Source organism: Aphis gossypii, chromosome 2, assembly GCF_020184175.1.
Source record: "Aphis gossypii isolate Hap1 chromosome 2, ASM2018417v2, whole genome shotgun sequence".
NCBI classification, from domain to species: domain Eukaryota; kingdom Metazoa; phylum Arthropoda; class Insecta; order Hemiptera; family Aphididae; genus Aphis; species Aphis gossypii.
The window spans coordinates 78820744-78842226 of NC_065531.1; the positions used below are offsets into that span (position 1 = coordinate 78820744).

Below are 21483 nucleotides of genomic sequence, written 5' to 3' on the forward strand. Positions count from 1 at the left end.
TTAGGATAATTATGATAAAAATTTGAGTTGAATCTCGAATGGAAATTTTCGCAAGCGTTTGTATTAAGGCTTGTATCAGAACTAGCACTAGCCCAAATACGAGGGGGAAACGTAGTCTTCGATGTAATAAGTCACTAAATAATTCCAAAATTAATTTATTTTTTCGAATTTTTTGAAGAGTTGATGAGTGATACTCTTTAGTCTTTTTTACACACTTTGCTCGTACTGTGCTTAAAAACTTTTTTAAATGACGTATGGTTTGAGTTTTATAAGAGTTTTCGATATACAATTAGTGGTTTCATTATAATATTATATTAATTTAAACAAGTAAGAAAGTAAGAGGGTTAGAAATTTAGAATACTATATATAATCGTCACTCTTTGTTACTAATTAATTGTTTGTGGTTATAAATATTTTGGCACACTGTCACAATGGCACATTTCTCTGATCTCTTAGAGAATATAATTTCAAAGCCAACTTATACGTATAATATGTATTGCCTATTCAGTGGTAAAATTACAAGTCATAAACTAAAGTTAGGTATATTATTATGTGACAATGTATATACTACAACATTTATACACCGACTTTACTGGGCTGTTTCATTCATTAAATTGTTAACAACTTATTTTAACTGGTCTGTGATAATTGAAACCTGCAGCTTTATTAAATTTATTAGAAAATATATATATGTTGTATACTTGTATACCTATACATATTTTGTGTAGTAATGTAGGTATTTAAGTTATTGGTTGTACGACTTACACTATTTATCTATGCGTATATATCACGTCATCACACATTAAATTATAAATGATAAATTTATATTTATATATATATATATATAGATCACTATCAGTAGTCTGACCCTTTTATAAATAAAACTAATAAATTGTCCTCTTGTTGTTTTTGTTTTTTTCAATACTTCTATAGTTCTATGTAATATCATTGAAATTCTTACAACATTTGTCATACAGCTTTTTTATTCAATTGGTGTCTGGCAAGATATTTGTTTGGCAGGTTATTGTTATTGTTATTTGGTATTTATTGTCGATAGTATCCGTATTTTAAGTATAAGAATTTTAGTTTATCTGTACAAACTAATTAATATAAAAATATAATAACTACAGTCAGTATATTGATAATATATAGACTGCAATGAGCAATACTAAAAATTGCAGACTGTTTTTTTTAAATATGGGGTTAATTTGTATTAAAATGTTATTATTTTTTGGAGGAGACACGCATGTGTCTACACTGTTTGCAGCCATACCAGTTAATCTTTTTAAGATCTCAATAATATCTGTTCAGTTTAGGCTTTTAAAAATTAGATGACCTGAAGGAGAGAAGTTTTTCTCGTCCTTCTCTTAACTGCCACCACGATAAGTCGGATACCGATAAAAATTTAAATGGCCTTTATACTAAATAGCCTGGTTGTAGCCTTAAGTCAATAGACAACATACAATAAAGAGTGTAGGAGCTCATTTTTAAAACAACAACTTGTTTAAAAAAAAAAACTTTGACGCATTGCGAAGTAGCCGCAATGGATAGGTTAGGTTAGGTTAGGTTAAATTAAGGTACAAATGGTATGGTACTATTATATAACTTATAACTTATAACTTGGGAACGGATTGTAATGCTTTAAAAAACAAGAAAAATACCTTTAAAAAATATGATTTAATGCACTAATAACAGAATTTATTTTAAAAAATGCTAATTATTTTTTACTTAGAAAAAATTTGTTTCATTATATTTATATAAATTCTTATTCTTAGGTATTAATTATTCGTATCTTTTTCATCATCTTCTAGTTTTCCTATTTTATTTTTACCCTTAAAATTATTTCCAAATGAATATGAATATACAATTTCTGTTGGATGTATGTATATACTTTAGTGTCTATACGTTTCAACAATAATTTTGTCTGGCATTAAATTTATCTGATTAGTAAAAACATAATAAATATTTATTTTTATCCTTTTAAAATACATTTTAATTAAATTTTTATCGAATTTTAATCATTCCTATATAAAAATTACTTAAAAATATAAAAACGCACTAAAAATATCAAAAAATGCAAAATTAAAGTTACATTTTTTAATTTTTTGACGTATGAAATCGTTGTGCTTGGAAAGCAATGTTTTCGGACCCCGAGAAAAAAATACAATTTACATTCAAATCCGTTCCCCAGTTATAACTAAATTTGTTTTTACTTTAGTCTTTTAAAGATTTGATTCATTGCTTTTTAAGGCACCTATAACGGCTATGTTACCTATATGCTCTTGGTTGTACATGTCACTTAAACATTTTAGTGGACATTGTATTTTACATGTTGAATTCCTATTACTCATATGCTATTATGATTGTATGTAGTCAAATTTGTCTCATGTAAATGTCTAATGCCCATTGATTATTTCTTAATGAACTATTTCTACTATTTATCACATATAAAACACACATTGAAAACTGTCTACGTATTATTAGTTATTACAAATTACAAAAATTTAGGTACTCATGAGTTATTATTATAAAAAAATGTAGGTAGGTACTTTAGACTTTTATATACTATTTATTATTAAACTAGTAAACTAATAAATATCTTTAATTATGAATATTGTTATTGTTAATCACGATAATGATTTATTTGAACAGATATTTAATTACTAATGTTAATGATATTTGGAATTCATTTATTATTATTGAACAAATATTATAGATAAAATAACCGGATGTCCATACTAGACACTAGTTACTATTGAGTAATGACAATAATTGTCTGAAATAGTTTATTAAATACCATTTATTATCATTTTTATAAGATTACACTTATTGTACTTATTATTATAATTAAAAATTAAACTTTGTTCCGAAAAATTAACTCTAGTCTGTAAAACTATGTGGTAAATTTATTTTATTTTAACAATTTGGCAATTTTTTCAAATATACTTATTCTAATATTATGTGTAATTCGATAACTATAATATTTTTATGTAATTTTTATTTTTTTAATCGTTTGATTAAGACGCTCGAAGAAAGATAATAATAATATAGTTTTTAATATTTATACATATATTTAAAAAAATACATGAATATAATAATATAGGTGTATCTTGGGTAAAATGTTATATAATATTAGTTAGCGTCGTTATAGCGGTCTGAATTTTTTTCGAGAATTCGGCTCTTGCAATTAACCACTATTGTCACCTACAGATTCACATCTCAGCCATTGTTGTTTTGATTTAAAATAATAGAAAAGTTACTAAATAAACTTATCTACTAAATAAAATTAAATCACGATGGTCATGGTTGATGACCTTATAATGCTTTATTTTTATATAATAACGCATAAAGCTATTTTTATAAGTATATTTAATCAAAAACAAAAAATACTAGGTTCCTAAATAAAATAATAGTTTTTCACGTTTTTCATTAGTATTGGTTGAAAATATTAAAAAAATAAACAGAACACTTTATTGCAATGAGTAAAAAGTGTATTGATTGTCAAAATATGAAACAAAATGTTAATCGTTAAATGCAGAAAGGGTATAAGTCCATTGTCCAAGTTTTAAATTTTTTCAGAAAACTTAATATACCTGAAAAAATTGAGTTACAAATTGTATGTTACAGAATTATATATTTTAAGACATGGTATACATGTTTTTACCATCACTTTAAGAAATATAATTAAACTATAGAAATCTGAAGGTCTTTAAGGTTGTAGACATGTCCAGAGTTGCAAGTGCCTTAATGAAATTTTAAATTATTTTTAACGGGTATCTATTTAATAGGAAAAATGCCTCGTTTGCATAAAACCGTGTATTTATCAATATTAAATTTGATTATGTAATAAAGTGATTTTTGTAAAATATTGGACATGTGTCCTTTCTACATTTGACGATTGTAATTATATCAATACTTATGTGTATTGTGTAGGTATATTATATTATAATACTATTAATACTACGAAAAACGGGACAATCCTGATTAAAACAGGACGTATACCCTGACTAGTAATATTAAAGCCAACAGTCAAATAAGTATTTAGTCAGTTCTCGTGAGAACACTACGGCTGTCATTAATTTATGTTCTTATACTTATTTCATTGTCGATAATATCGATATAATCTCAGTGGCTATTTTTTTTTTTTTTTGATTTTCCGTAGTGCACATATTTAAATTTAATCTTATAGTTACTATCAATTCGTCCAAGGTAATTGAAGGTATGGTTGCAGAATGTAATATAGTACTATAAAGGTGGTGCATATTTTTATTTTTCGTAGTGCATAAAATATGTTGTAGTTCACACAAAAATAGCCACTGTAATAATGTTTATGAAATTTTATGTGATTCATATTAATCAATTATCTTCGTGCACTATTTAGAGTTTAGACCATACAACAATTTGCTGTGTCAACTACGTAGAGTACAGACCTTTCAAACTAATCAAATGAAAGTAAGTACCAATGATATATATATATATATTAGCTATTTATAACTATAATTCAGAATACAGCATTACTATGATATTTAGTATTTTTATTAATTTATCTATAAAATTAAAATGTTTAAAAGTTCTATATAATTTATGACATGCATGAGAAAAAACCCTATAATAGTAAAATCATTCGTATCACATTTAGGTACTAATTATTAATTTAATAATTTGCGTTATTATACAATGAAAGTTTGGATTAAATAAACATACGGCAAATAAAATAATTTTTATAAATGTATACTTATTTTAACTGCATAATACATTACTTCGTTTAGCTATTGTTTTGAACTAGGTATTAAAATGGATAGACCTAGGGTTGGATTTATTATGGGAGCGAGGTGATGATAAAGTAATGAACTTCCTACCCTAACTACTTTTTTTAACAGATCAATATATTTTTCAGATTGAATTCTATTTAAATCTTTTATGTAACCTGTGCTTAAAACTTTATAATAATTAATAATTTTATTGTCTGTAGATATAATACGCTTGACCGTTATAAACTTAAAAGTTTAAAGTTATAACTTATAATTATAATTCTTATATAGTAATAAAACGTTTGAATATTGTTGAATTATTTAACATAAAAGTTATTATTTTTATGATGTAATCCGTTAATAATATTATTATGTTATTAATATTCAGTGATTCAGTGATAACCTTGAAAGTTGAAGCAGTGCTTTTAGTTAGGACCATGGCATTTTAATTTATGAATTAGAGTAACAAGACCCTGATTAGGCCATACAATTTCATCTATTCTGCGATAAAAATTTATAAAAGTAATATACATCTTACTTATCGTTCCTCATTATTGTTAACTAGCTAATATTTATTCTTTTCAATAATTAAAATTAAGCATGCTTATGTGTAAGATAAAATGTTTTCCAATGGCTATTGCCGCCGTGGCGCCGCGGGTATTTTTTATTAATAAAAATATAAAATTATAAGTGTTGTATTTTAAACGTACCAATTCATAAAGAGAAGCGATAAGAATTTTTTAACAGATCAGTTTTTCGATACATAAGTCAATTCTTGAACTTGGTTTACCTATATTTTTATTTTAAGGCTTAAATTTTGAAACAATTGCCGTTAGGTATTAAAAAAAAAAAATAACAGATGAAGTTAGTTTGCTGAATGGTATAAGTATAATCATCGAGTGTATCTCGTTATTGCGAGTAGATTATTGTAATGAATTAGGTATAGATTTTAAATTTAAATTCAAATAATTCAATGATAACTATTGTATATTTATACCTATATGAAAACGACAAAAAATATTTTATAATTTTTATAATATTATCATTTATCATGTATTATGATGCTATAGTCTATAAATATTTTTTTTTCATTTAGTAATACCATTGATTAAATATATATGAATATTTAATCAATGGTAATACCTAGAGAGCCTATATAATAATATTATCTAGGCTCTCTAGTACCTAATACCATATTGATCAGTGTATTAGGCAATTGGTAAAATGCAAAAATTATCGCAATTTTATTTAAAAATCGTATAGGTAATAGTATTATTTGTTCTATCTTAAAAATAAAAACTATTTTGTATTATATATATATAGTCCTATAAGTATTAAAAATACTTTAATATCAAATTATATGTCTTTCGAAGTCATTATTTAATTTCTTAATTAAAATATATTTTTCAGTGAAACACATGTTAGTATAACTACTAATTTTTAATTATTTTTTAATTGATAAGAAATATAACTATACCTACATGTATGGATTAAAAAATTCTTGGGTCTACTTTTTATTTGTCTAATATTTATACAGAGAGGTACACATATAGCATGATCACCTCTTTTTTCCTCCAATAATTAAGTAAAAAGCCTGATTTTTTGAATTTTTTAATGTATACTTTATTAAGACCATATTATTTTAAAATTTTTGAGTTTTTTTACTTGAACATTTTTACGTACGCCGTACCTACTATCAAAATCAAACTTCAAACAAGTAGTCTTTTAGTTTTTTAAATTTATGTATTAAGGATAGTATACCCATGATAATTGAGTTTGAAGTTATAGGGATATGGTAATTTGAAAATTTTAATAATTGATATTAATCCATAAATATTTTTAATTCATTTAATATTTTAAAAACCATTCGTTTAAACTTGAATTAAGTACAAACATGTTGTTGCAATTTGCATACCACGCAGGAAAAAAATTATTTGTTGTTAGCTATAATTTGTAACATTCTAAAGTTAACTGTTATCTATACTTTATTTAGTATTAAAAGGGCTACAATTTCGTATTTGAGTAGATATGGTACATACCCGTGCAGAGTCGTGCCGTTAAGATTTAGCGCCCGGGGTAAAATTAAAAATATTAGCCTCTTGATATTCTAAAAAATTTTTTCGGCGCCTTCTTTAAATAGTTTAAACATGCCCCTTAGGTCCCCATACGGCACGGCTCTGTACCCGTGACCCCTGCGTCCCTAACTTTCTGATATTTTGATTTAAATTTTCATGATGATACGTAGTTTTACATTTTTTTTGTACAAATACTACAAATTATGTAGTGATATCAATACAAATCGAGATTTAAGTTGAAAGAATGAGAAAAATGCGTTCAATTGTAACGTAGCCATAACAATTTTAAACAAAACAAAACATGAAAAAAAAAAATATATCTGATTAAAAATTATTCAAACTTTAATAAAATTAAAATATTAAAATATATATAATATATAATATGTAAAAATGTAAAATTTGGTAATATATTTGTATGTATATATATAATACAAATGATATTTGTATCATATATATTATGTACATAAGTACATTATATTATTTTAAAATTACTTATGACCATATTATAAACTAAACTTAACTATTTTTAATTTTATGTCTTTTAAATAATTATTATAATGATGATTTTAAATTATAATATTGTTTTATATGAGTTTTATCAAACGTGGTTATATCATACATGAATAGACTATAGGTATAAAATAGGTATGTATATTGTGTATTTTTTTATGGTAGAACATAAAATCATTCACTACTTCTGATATATTAGTTTAAAAAAAAAAGAAAATTTAATTATATAGTTTATATATTTTGAAATATAGTGTATTTAATAATATATACATATTATAATATATACGTTTTATTGTTTATTATAATATCCAGTAATCAGTTTATAGGTAGTTGATTATAGCTATATATAAACTCATCATCTATAGGTTATTTATATCTCCGATACTGTTTCATCTAAAATTATTTTTGCGTTCACTATTTTTTTTAGGACATGATAAACAATATTATGAAAACTAAAACGCCTCTTTTTGACCAGGGCATTCCTTCTCTTTATTAATTAAATATAAAATCTAAGTACCTATACTAACTATATTTCTTTGATTCTTTCATAAAATATTATTACAACACATTTTGCCGTGAACCGAAATCTCAGTAATCAAGGATCAACAATAGATAACCAATGTAAAATTAACTTAAATGCAATGAAGTTTATAAAATATTTATATTGATAAAATATGAAATGCAAAAATACCTTACAACTGTATACCATCATTATAAAAATAAAATATTACTTTACGTGCACAGAGAAGAGATGTCCTACTAATGAGTAAACTGCAGAGGTTCCCAAACTTTTTATTGTACGACCCATTTTGGGAATTTTTTAAAATTTGGCGACCCATAATATCAATAAATGAGTCACTACCTTCTTTTAAGTAAATCATTTGTTTACAAAAAAAAAAATATATTTATTTTTAATATAAAAATATAGCGTGAACCACCAAAAAAGTATAATCGCAATCCAATTTTGGGTCGCGACCCACAGTTTGTGAACCTCTGGAGTAAAGTATAATAAATGTCCGTACACTTTTTTTCCCATAGATCTATATCTTCTTATCCCCATATAAAAGTTAAGTATACGCCATTGGTTTATCAAGTAAAATAATAATAAATTAATTTTTATTCTTACATTGTATTTTTTTTTTTAAACAATCTGATAAAATAAAATTTCATTTTGATGATTTTAAAAATTATATATATTAATTTGATAACACTACACCCTTTTTCTTACGTAATCAAGTCGTACTTAAAGAATACCTGATTTCTTAGTAATTTAATAAATAAATACATAATAAATAGTATTCTTAAAATTATATACATCTTACAAAATTATAAGTACTCATATATCACGGCTTACATAACATGATTTATGTTAATTATTAACGATAACATCATTGATTATTAAAAAAAATAAAAATATTATTAATCATTATATATATTTTGTATATATCTATATAAGTAATTATAATCTAAAAAAAATGTATTTCATATTCTCTGCAGTGCTCTTTGCACGTATGTGAGTATATACGTTAATCCATTCTTATCCATATCACACAAAAATTAATTTTACACATAATATGTTTATGTTTTAATTATTTTATCACTGATACGCATAATGTAAGTCTTAATTTTAAAAGATAACATAATACTACAATTATATTTAAGTAGTTATATTATAATATCATGTTGGCAATTAAATATGATTGATTTTACGAGCTAATTATAAATTATTATAATAATTATTTATTGCCATACTGAACTCATTATGAACGTCGCATATAATATTTTTAGTTATTTAAATTCGATAGTTGATACAACACTTCAACGTTTTAAATTTTTTCGTATTTTTTTATTTAGTATTCTAACTAAAACCATAGATAGTTAACTATAGGTACATCCTAATATCAATCATAATATAGTTATTACAATAAGAAGTACCTACTAATATAGGTCATAACATCTGTTATTTAATAATTAACATTTAAAACTATTATGTATTAAGTATAATATAATCACGACTCGCTATTAAAAAAAAAAATAAAAAAAAAAAATACCTAGGTACTTAGATGTTTTACATTTTTAATTAGTCAAAATTAAATTATTGTATGATATGTACAATATGTACAATGATATTAGATCCATTTTAAAATTTTATGTTCCTAAGTATAATGGATTTAATGGTTTAATGGATTCAAATACATTTATGAATATACCGAAATAAAAATTTAAAAATTAGAGTAACAACTGTTTTTTTTTTACTTTTATAAGTTTATCTTTTAAATATAATATATATCCATGATATTTAATGAATAATGATACTACTTTATTATATTGTGGTTTGATACTTTTAGTTGGTGAAGGTTATGATAAAATTAATTGCCTACACCATATGACCCAGTATGCTGCTAAGTTATTTTTGAAGGGATGACATTGAACTTATAGTGAGTAGTGTCGTAGTGACAACTAAAATAACAAAGTAGTTAGGTACAATACTACAATGTATATTTTTTTACATTCGTCTAAAATTGCCAACAAAAGTTGCGTAATACCTATGTAATTTAGATTCTATAATAATTAATAAGTTATTCAAAGACGGTGTTATAATTATTACTGCAATATCCTGCAATCTTATTGCTATGAATCGAAAATATATTTATATTTATTTGTGATATTTTTATGAGTTCTGCTCAAAATCTAAGATTTTATAAAAGACTTAAAATTAATAAATTAAATAAGTAGAAACAACTAGAATAGTAAATTAGAAAATAGTTTAACTATTAACTATAGGTTCTTAGTATACCATGTGTCCGTGTACTATGTTTATAAGTTAAAAGTACCTATATATGTATAACATTATTGGAGACTAGTTTAGAGATTACAATAAGTAGTAACTAATAATCATCATTCATCATACATTAATATTTTATGATGTAATATTTCCATTTTTCTCAACGATAAATTATTTTTTATTGATTCGATTTTTATAAAAATGTATAGATATTATATTTCTATAAAGGTATCATTACACATCATATTTATATTTATTAAAATAACTCATTATATGATATACTTAAATAATAATGTGTTATCGTTGTATGCATTATTTAATTAACTTGTAACCTTTTAATTCCTAAAAATAATGTAAAATATCAAGATTTTTTCTAAAGTTTTACGGCTATAAAAAGTAAATATAATTTTATTTTTTATTTTAACAAGCACTGTAATTTGAACTTGAAATACTATATAATTTGTATAATAATTTATAAAATAAAATAACTATTTGGTAAAACTTAAAAATAACAGTTAAATTAATATTGTAGCCTATATACCTATTAATGCCAATTGACGTAATGTTATAGTATGTTATGTATACAATTTATGTAAACAGCCAATACACATTTTCTCAATATTTACAAATTGAAAAAACAGTATAATATAATAATATGTTATTAACGTCACCGTGTCGTATATTATATTAGTTTCATTTCAACAAAACTGCGAGTAAAAAATTTTAAATTATAATTAATAATAAAATATATAAAGTTATAATTCATAATGAAATTTCAAAAAATACTTTAGTTTTCATTATTTGTTACTATTATTTCTATTTCGAAAAATATTTACAATTTAGACTTTAGAGGTAGGTACCTATATATTTATACAGTGACGGACGGACGGAGAGGGGGAGTTCAATCCCCCTTCGAAATGAATGCGGATGATTAATTTTAAACGTATTTATTTTCACTTATAAACCTTCAAAAGTTCTAATTTTTTCAAACCCTACACCCCGAATTTTTTTCCTGCATCTGCCCCTGTATTTACCTATACATACTTAAACAAAAACACCATCCATGGGCCGAGTGCGAGAGGGTTATAATCTATATTCCTGAGTTTTATGTCACGTGTTGAAGTATAATAATTAATTTTACTAGCGTAGAAAATATATGTATTATTTTGTAAGGGCAGACGATGGTTGCTAGTCAGCTTAGCTTAGGCTTTTAGTAATACATGCCGCATGTGTATAGTATATTATACAATCGAAATGTTGAATTCTGTCCGTACAGGCTTGCAATTGAGTAGATTGAGAAAAACAGTGTCATTGAACATCAGTCGAGTAAGTGCAGCAGGCTATCAGCTGTAGATTGTAATATGCGACGATTGGTTATTTTATAATCGTCTGTTTTATTGATTTATAATACGTGTTTATACGTCAACGCATTTTGCGTTATAAATTATAATAATAGCTATTATATATATATAATAAAAAGTCACACAAAGTTTAATATAATATTATATAGGTACCTATATAATATATGTTTAAATTGTATTGGACTATGGAGTGCAAGTGTCGGTAAGTACACATGATAGGTAACGGAGAAAAAATTAGATTGTTAGGTACACACAGATAACTTAGCTAAAGTATCATTGTTATAATATATAGATTAATTTTTGTTTACTTAAAGTAGTACAAGTATAACACCTGTCCTGCGCTCTACAGGAATCTATATAATATTATATTACTAGTTACGGGCGTTACGGCGTATTCATATCCGGGGCGGATTCAGAAATTTTTCAAGGGGGAGGGGGTAATACGATACTTAACGCTGAATATAACTAGTATTTCCCACAAGTCACAATGTAATAAATGTGTATATAATAAGCTTAAGGGGGGTACCCTATTACCCTTTCTTGGATCCACCACTGATGTGACCGTTTATATTTTAATCATACATAATGGAAGAACCAAGAAGTCCTGTACCACCATAGCTTTGTGTAGTGGCGGATCTATGGGGGGGATATAGGGGATAAATCCCCCCGTGGCCGTGGAAATTAAATCTTGTTTTGTAAATTTAGTAGAATAAAGCTTATATATACCTATACATGTTATATCCCTCCCCCCTATGAGAAAATCCTAGATCCGCCACTGGCTTTGTGAGTTTAACCACCATAATATCATTGTGTTTGCCAAACAGTACGTGATATTATTATAAAATATATATTTTAACCCACGTCGAGAAATCAGAATAATAGCCAATATAAGTACTCGTAAACAATAATGTTTTTACGGAGTAACTTGAACATTTTCCCTTATCATCCGTTATCGTAATTCGTAATTTACCGATATGCTTTGACAGTTTGACGCAATTATAATGAAACGTAACGACTAACGATGGCATGGTAAACAATATGCCAATAATATACATTATATAATAACGTATAATGTGTCGTATTGTGTGCCTACTGCCTACGTTCGCTCGTACGGCTGTTACTTGTTAGTTCTGCTATCGCGTCACGCTGCCGCCCATCAAACTTAACAGTAGGTAGGTACCTATATTATATTATGCAAAATAACTAATAACTTTGATAGGTATCCATTTTATATTATACAAGTTACATTTCCTGGATTCGCCCGTATGTTGTTATATTCTGTGCCCCTACGCAGTTTTGAATTAAATGCAATTATTTATACATATACACTATAATTTTTATATATAAAAAAATTCGTAAAATTATTCAAATACCACGCCGAAAAAACACAACATTTAAATACAATACTTTCCCTCTCCTCCTCATTTAAAAAAAAAAAAAAAATGAAAAATAGTTCATTAGTGTCAGATACTCGGTACATAAAAAAAGCCATTTTTTCATATATATAAAAGGATTTACAACATAATCATATTTACGCGTTTGAAATGATTGCTCGGGAATCACGTAAAACACGTCCGAGTACCTAATTCACAAGACTAGTAAAATCGTAGTATCATACTTCGCCCCCCCCCCTAAAAAAAACAAAAAATGCTAGTGATTTTGAGACAGATTTTAAATTTTGATATCACCACTGTTCACAATGAAATAAGCGAAAAAATTCACAATTGTAGTCGAAAGTTCAAAATCAAACGAGATATCGTATCATAATATGTGTGGGGCTGCTATTATGACTTATGAGCCCCGTCCGGGGTTTATGTGCGGGGTACACGTACACACTACACGTCTACGTGACTACAACACCAGTCATATCAGATCGAAACGTCGGTCTGGAGTACGCGCGACAGTGAACGTGTGAAAAAAAATGGCTAAACGTCTGTCGATTCGTCACCGATTGCGACGGCGACGATGTTCGCGGAAAACAAAATTCGCGCACATAATTCATTATTTTCGGACGGCTAATGAGTCACGGTAATCGTCGCGACGGCGTCGGCGCACCCACCGACTCAACCACCGGCACACCGCTTGATTTTTGAATACTACCGGGCACCGGGTGGCGCATTTGGCGAAAATTATAATTCGTTTGGCCGCTACCGGCGGCAGCACAAGCGGCCCAAACTGTATCGGTTCTCCCGGCCGAATTATTAAATCCGTATCGCACGCCGGAGCCACGGAGGGATCCGATGCCGCCGCCGCGACTCGGGACCGCCTCGGTACGATATCGCTGTATCAGCAGTACGAGTTTTCTCGCGTCTTCCGCCGGTAGCGCCCCTATTTGCGTTCGCGACGCCGCCGCCGCCAAATTGCGTTCGTGTTCTTTCATCATCCGATCGTCGCACAGTTCCGACACCGCCGTTGAATTCCGTTTTTGTCGTTCCATCCGTTTTTTTTTTTTTACATCCGCGTCGGTCGCACGTCGTCCGCGAATAGGCGTGTGTACGCAGTTGTATCCGTCGTCCGGCCCGGAAGATCTTCCGGCGGTGCCTGCCCCCCCGTTTCGCGCACCCCGTCTCCAACGGGAAATCCGTCGTCGTAGTCGTCGCCGCCGTGTGTGATGAAAGGCGTCGTCGTCCAGTCGTAGGGTGTACATCTTTGTTACAGGTACGTACACGGACGGGTTTTGGGTTTATTTTGTCTCCCCCGTCGCCCACCGGCCGGTGTGACAGCGAGCTCGTGCGCGCGCGCGCCGGCCCGACCGATCGTACACGTGACACGGAGGACCGCTGTAGCCGCCCGCCGCCGCTGTAGAGCCTACAACAAGTGTTCAGCCGCCGCCACCGACGCCGCGGTAATGTGCTGCGACCTTGGGCACGTGTTGTTTGCCGAAACGGCGTGCGTGTCGAGTGTGTTGCGGCGGCGGTGGTCTTCGTCGTAGTTGCTCACTCGTTGTATCGTCCTTATGATAAGAAAATTAAAACTGTATCATGGATATCGTCTATAGTTTCCTTTTATCTCGAGCCAGTATGGCTTTTCTCTCCCCGCCCACCCTTATCGTCCCTCCGTGCAGAGTAAATTCTGAGCTGTCGAGGTTCGTTTTTTTTTTCAATGTTCTAAGGATTTTTCCACCTTATCACTTGTCCGCCAATCGACATTTCCTCGCCATATCTGACTGTTTCGGTCGTTCTCGCTCGCAGTACACTCTGCGACCGTACCCGCGTAAAACTTGTCAAATTTGAATTCATATCGAACATCGATATCGTGTTTAGATTTCGAAACGATTTAGTGGTGAGCAGCGTTTGTAGTTCTTTTGTCGACTACCACCTGCGGTCACTAGTTCCCGCGCGACGGACATCCCTTTATAATAATAACTATAAGCCTTATGTTATACAAATTGAAGGGGGGTTGGAGTCCTGAATTTTTTTTTAATCACGGAATTAGGGGGACAGTGTTATCGTTTCACAGTTACAATACTATTGCATAAATGGATTAGTTTTTATGAAATAAATTTGATAGATATTTTTAGAACTGTACAATGAAAATAAAGTTGACAATATTATTTGAAGTACAATTATGGCGCAGAGCTTAAGCCATCCCTCTACCTAAGTTATGCCTGTGTGTACTTCTGTATACCTATATTTAATATAAAACTTACAAAATGTTCAGACCACACATTGTTAGTCTGATCTTAGCCTGTTCAAATATTTTTCTGTTGCTACTTAAAAACTAGTTGGTTATCGATATAAATAATATTAGTACTTATCATTACTCAAATTTGTTGTGATTATTTTTAAAATACAAAAATTCATGAACTTAATATTGTGAAAAAAATTTTCAAGGGAATTATACATATTCTGCTAAATCAGGTTTTAATCATAAGATTATTGAAGTTTTATAGTTGACAATTGAATATTTTTAATATGTAAATCCAATTTGTGATTTATTTAATATAGATATCAGTATGACAGTCTATCACATAGTTGTTATATTATAATGAATAATTAAGTTTTATCTAAAACCTATTATATTTCTCAGAATATATTTTTAAATATGATGATATGTAAAACATTAAAGTTACCAAGCAGCTATTACATTTTATTTATATAATTTTATAATTTTAACAAATTTATATTTAATGAAAAAAAAAAAGAATTTAATTTTGACATAAATATTGAAAAATAATTTTAATAGTAGTTTTTATTTGGTTAAAAATAATTTTATAAAACTGAATAAAAAATTAATTATTAATGCCATTTTTTTCTTTGTATTTATATGTAAAAACTAAACTAAATAAATACCTATATAATAAATTATTAAATACATATTACATCATGGTTCATAAGTTCAGGATGTAAGACTGTTAGTTTACTATAAAATATTTAAAATATTGAGATATTAATTGTCAATAACTGTTAAACTTTGTTCTTATATTATATTGTAAATTGTATAGTTTATATTTCAGTGTTCTAGTCATGAGGTAGGTGTTTAAATAAATTAATAAAAAATACTGACTGATTTTATTTACTGTACTTTAAAATGCATGCTAAAATTAATTTAAAACCGGAAATGAAATACTATTAACCCACCTAGGTATTTAGTTTGATTTACTTTTTTTGTATCTATAAAATACATTTTATTTTATTTTTGTTCAAATTTGATATTATTTACAGATAATAAAATAAAACTATGGACGAATCTAAAGAAATAACCGATAATGGGACAACACTTCTTACCCAACAAAATAGAAAACAACATCATCAAGCAATTGTATGGCGCAATGTCATGTTGTTTGGTTACCTTCATTTGGCTGCTGTTTATGGTGTGGTACTAATGTTTACCTCTGCTAAGATTGCCACAACTATTTTTGGTATGTCCAACAACCTATGTATTAAATATAACCTAGTAATTGCATTTATAAATATACATTTTTTTTTTTCATTTAGCAATATTGATGTATCAAGTATCTTCAATTGGCATTACAGCTGGAGCTCATAGACTTTGGTCGCATCGGGCATATAAAGCCAAATGGCCATTGCGTGTGATATTAATAATATTCAATACAATAGCTTTTCAGGTATATTTTTATTATTATTGTTTTTATTTATTAATCATCACGTATTCTAAATGAGTATTTAAAAAGAATTAAGTTATGTTATACTCTTGAAATCTGTTTTAAATTATTTTCGTCACTTGAGATTTTAAATAATTTTTTTTTCTCCCTTAAAATTTTAATAAGTAGAAGATCTATTGAATTAAAAAAAAAAAAAAAAAAATTAATTTAAAAAAAAATACTAATAAGATTATTATTTAGTTGGTACATAAGTTAAAAAATTCTGGTACAAGTATAGGTAGTACTTATAAATTAAATATATTCAACTCTACAGAATGTGGTATTGGATTAACTTGGTATTAATCTAGCAATATATTTTGTATTAATGTTAAATATTAATAATTTTAATTTTATTAGATTAATTTAATATGCGTACTTAAGATAATTCTAAGATTAAATAATTTAGATAATTTAAATCAATATTAGTTATTATTTTCTATTTGTAATACAAATCAATATATTATTTACTTGAATTGTAATATTAATATTAATACATATTTTTCAATGAAATTTGATAGATTTAGATCCTAATTGTATATAACAATTATATATATTTTTAGTTCCATAAATTCATTTAAAGTAATTGATTTTATAAAAAATATTTAATTAAATTAAATTTGAGAAAACTATATCTGTTTTAAACAACTGAAGGTATTATTGTCAGTTATAAAATAACATTTTAACCATTGACACTGGTAGTAAGTAATTTGCCCATTTCAATTAAGTTTTGGTTTTTATTGTTTTACTTAAACATTAATTATAACTCAAATTGTTTTTAAACTATATATTAGCTCTAAACCTGTATTTTTTTTATTAGAGTTATTTTATTATTTTTTTGGAATAAAATTAAGTAAAAATAACCGATTCTTAAATATATTGTAAATAATATGTTAAGCGTTAAGCAATGGATTCATTGTTTTGTGGTTTTTGCTAAAATATCATTCAAAGTTTATTATTTAACTATCTTATGTATACTTTGGTTATATTTTAATTTCTAAATGTATAATACTATATTATTTATCTCCAGTTCATTAAGTTTAAAGTATAAATAAAACAATTCATTTTCATCTTTTAATTAATTTATTTTAGACTGTATTTTATGTTGGTGAAAGTGCTCGTCTTAAACAGATTAGGCACAGAATATGGAATATTTAAATATAAGTATGTCCTCTTAAGCATTTTTAGTAATAGATGAGTGAATTAGAGCCAATAGTTGAATTTATAAATTACTCGCGTATAAAACGTGTCTTATACTTAATGCATTTTTTTTTTTATCTTTAGTAATAGTACCTATACATAAATTTATAAAATTATCATTCATTATGGTTTCTACTTTAATAATATTTTAATCATGCATATATACATATTGCTTTTTAAAATATTAATATTTTAATTGAAAACTGATTGCTTCTATTATAGTTAAAGTATTTATGTAAATGTTATTTTATATGCTTACTTTAGTTTTTTGTTGACATCTCTTATCAAATAAATATTTTTGACAATAAATAACAAAATATTAAAATATATCCCTTTGATGAGTCTCATTGCTTGTGTATAGATAGTTTTAGAGTTTATGTATTTTATCAAAAAATTGTAGGTACCTATTATTTAATAAAATATTTTATTCATAAGTGAACAGTTATAATAATAAAAAACAAAATGTTGTTATATTAGCCAATAAATGGTTGCACAATCTAAAATCTCTCACATATTATAGTTGCAATATAAATAGCCTTTAAAAATTTATTGATGATAGTAACAACAAAAATACAAAATAACGTTTTTTTTATAACATTGATTTCAATCATTTTAGTCTGTTATTCATCATTATGTTAGTTCTATGATAATATTAACTATTTATTTTATGTATTGCGATACCCAGTTTGAGAATGACTGCTCTATAAGTCGTTACAACAACAAAAAAAAAAAAAAAAAAAAACATAAATTAACATTTTTATTCTTCAAAGGGTTAATAATTGTCAAAGTTTGTTTCGCTTATATTATTTTAATTACAATTAAACTTTATATATTCAATAAAATAAAGAAAATTTAATACTACATACATTAAAAATCTAAAAAACAAAATTAAGTTGTAAATATAACTTAATAAAATTAACCATCATAATTCAAATATATGTTAATAATTTATTTATTTTTTATGTAGTTAGATTATTTAAATAATATTTGTATAATATAGTTTTTCTCAATAGTAACATTTTACTACATTTATGATTTTTGCTTTATGTTTTAGAATATATTTTATTAATGATATAACAAATATTATAATTTATAAAAATATCTGTAGTTATTAGTTATTTACAAATATTTTATCAAATTATGCATTTATATATATATCGTAGAAAAATTTTTTTATTTGGGATTTTAACAATATGTTTGTATTTTAGAACCATGTGTATGAATGGGCTCGTGATCATAGACTACACCACAAGTATAGTGAAACAAATGCAGACCCACATAATGCAAACAGAGGATTTTTTTTTTCTCATGTCGGTTGGTTGTTATGCCGAAAACATCCAGACATTATGGAAAAAGGACGTGGTATTGATATGTCAGATTTACTAGCTGATCCAATTGTTTCTTTCCAAAAAAAGTAATGTTTATATTAAAATTTAACTATTACAAAATTACCTCTTTAACTGTTTAAACTCTTTAATTTAAAAATCCCATTTTTTATTCTTTTATCTACTTTAATTTTCTTATTCCTGTGTATGTTACTAATTGTGTCGTGAACCAATCATTTTGTTAGGATGATGTGGATTGCCAATGACAATTCATAATTTTGTATAAATTAATCCAGTTATGCTACGTCAATATGATCCAACCTTTTATAGTTGGCGAGCTAATTTATACATTCATATAAATATTAAGGGTCTTCAAAATAGAGTATAATTTTATTATTACTTATATATTTTATAAAAAAACATTTATAATGTATAAGTTGTTACAATACATATTGATTTCGATTTATAAATAATAAATATGACAATTAGTTTAATTCAAATAGTTTTTTGAAAAAAGAATGGTCAAAAAAAAGTAAAAGTAAACTGTAAGCTGTTTAGTACTATGGAATCATAAATTATTGAATTATTTTATGCGATATAAGTACATATTATGTACTTGTACTATATTTTTTTAGATTTTAATATGTTTATAACTTTGGGAAACCAGTATTTTTTAACATGTATATTAATTATTAATTATAAATTACAGGTATTACAAGTTACTGATGCCATTACTGTGCTTCATATTACCTACAATACTACCTGTGTACTGTTGGGGTGAAAGTTGGGCAAATTCTTGGTTTGTGGCCACTATGTTTCGATATACTTTCTCGCTGAATGTCACATGGTTAGTAAATAGTGCTGCACACATGTGGGGTGGAAGACCATATGACAGGTAATTGAAGTTATTTAATAATTAATGAAGTAATAATAAACTTTTTATGACTTCATATTTTGTTATTTATTTTAGGTTCATAAATCCCTCTGAAAATATAACTGTAGCTTTGTTGGCATTGGGAGAGGGTTGGCACAACTATCATCATGTGTTTCCGTGGGATTACAAGGCAGCAGAGTTGGGTGATTATAAACTCAATATGACAACTGCATTCATCGATTTCTTTGCAAAAATTGGATGGGCATACGACCTGAAAACTGTGTCAGCAGATACTGTACGTAAACGTGTAGAACGTACTGGCATAAGTGGTCAAGGAGATGCTCAGACATCATGGGGTTGGGATGACAAAGATTTGCCACCCTCTGATCGCGAAGCAGCTACAATTATTAACAAGCAAGGATGAGTAACTTAAACCAAAGAATGTATTTTAAGTTTGTATTATGTATCAGTTAACTGTATTCTGAGTTCCACCGTGTGTATTATGTTGTATATATTAATATTATGTTTACCACGATTAAAGTTTATTTGTTTATACATAATGATTATGGCTTGTATTATTTGATACCCATAAATTGTAGTATTATTTGGTAAATAACAATATGTTATAATTTTTTTTATGGGCTGAAGTTTAATTTGTTGTCAACACATTCATCTACAAAATAATTGCTCATTCAGAATTCATGAGAATTGGATTGTTTATTTGATATGATTCAAGTTTCACTATCTATAATTAATGATAATTGATTCTGGATTTTAGGCTTTATTATTTTGATGACTAAGTGAAAATTACTTAAATTATTTATATACACTAATATAGTGTATCCTGACCTACTAATATAGATTACTGGAGTAAGTTTTTGATGTTTATTTAAGTTGTGAATTACTCAAATCACATTTTGCATAATAGTTTCTGCATTATAATACTTTTTAATTGGTTAAACTGTTTTTAATCTTAAAAAGTAATTTATTTATAATGTATCATGATTAAAAACAATCAAATATAAATATCTTAATTGTAATAAGAATTTAAATATATTTAAATATAAAATTAGGCAACTTATATTAAAATACTTACAATACGATAGGAAAAAAAAATTATAAAAATCATATCAAGTATTCAGGTCTATAAATGTAGCATTATAATATTTTTATTTTCTTGTTAGTTTAAAAAACTGATTCGTAATATTTATTATTTCACTCCCGATTATAATTTGCTTATACTGAATCATATTATGTAGTGTATTTGTAATTTAAATTAATCAAGTTGTTTTTGGTAAATATATATTACTAATTATATTATATTTACACCCAAACACTGAAGAACAATCAGAACAATCACCATTTTTCTGATACAGAAACATTGTCCAACCTTCTGTTACAAATCAGGTATAATATGTCTGCAGGTCAAGTATAATAACTACCTATTAGTGTTTTAAGGTTATGATAAAATTAAGTGTAGTGGTGGTAACGCTTGATGCTC

At 26.8% G+C, this 21483-nt stretch overlaps 1 protein-coding gene across 2 annotated transcripts; it reads left to right on the plus strand.

Annotated features, from left to right (window-relative positions):
• The first annotated feature begins 12527 nt into the window (after nucleotides 1-12527).
• Nucleotides 12528-20542, plus strand: LOC114121724 (acyl-CoA Delta-9 desaturase-like). Of its 2 annotated transcripts, none has more exons than XM_027984171.2 (6): nucleotides 12528-12654; nucleotides 16147-16343; nucleotides 16420-16550; nucleotides 18992-19197; nucleotides 19818-20003; nucleotides 20079-20542. In XM_027984171.2, exons 2-6 carry the CDS (start codon nucleotides 16163-16165, stop codon nucleotides 20404-20406), a joined length of 1032 nt encoding a protein of 343 aa, XP_027839972.1. In that variant the 5' UTR covers nucleotides 12528-12654; nucleotides 16147-16162; the 3' UTR covers nucleotides 20407-20542. The 2 variants fall into 2 exon arrangements, with proteins under 2 accessions (XP_027839972.1, XP_027839971.1); XM_027984170.2 differs by lacking the exon at nucleotides 12528-12654 and adding an exon at nucleotides 13653-14140.
• Nucleotides 20543-21483: the final 941 nt, after the last annotated feature.

Coding starts and splice junctions, on each gene's coding strand:
- LOC114121724 (XM_027984171.2), top strand. CDS start 16,163: ATGGACGAATCTAAAGAAATAACCGATAATGGGACAACACTTCTTACC. Junction 16,344..16,419: donor GATTGCCACAACTATTTTTG/GTATGTCCAACA, acceptor TTTTTCATTTAG/CAATATTGATGTATCAAGTA. Junction 16,551..18,991: donor TCAATACAATAGCTTTTCAG/GTATATTTTTAT, acceptor TTTGTATTTTAG/AACCATGTGTATGAATGGGC.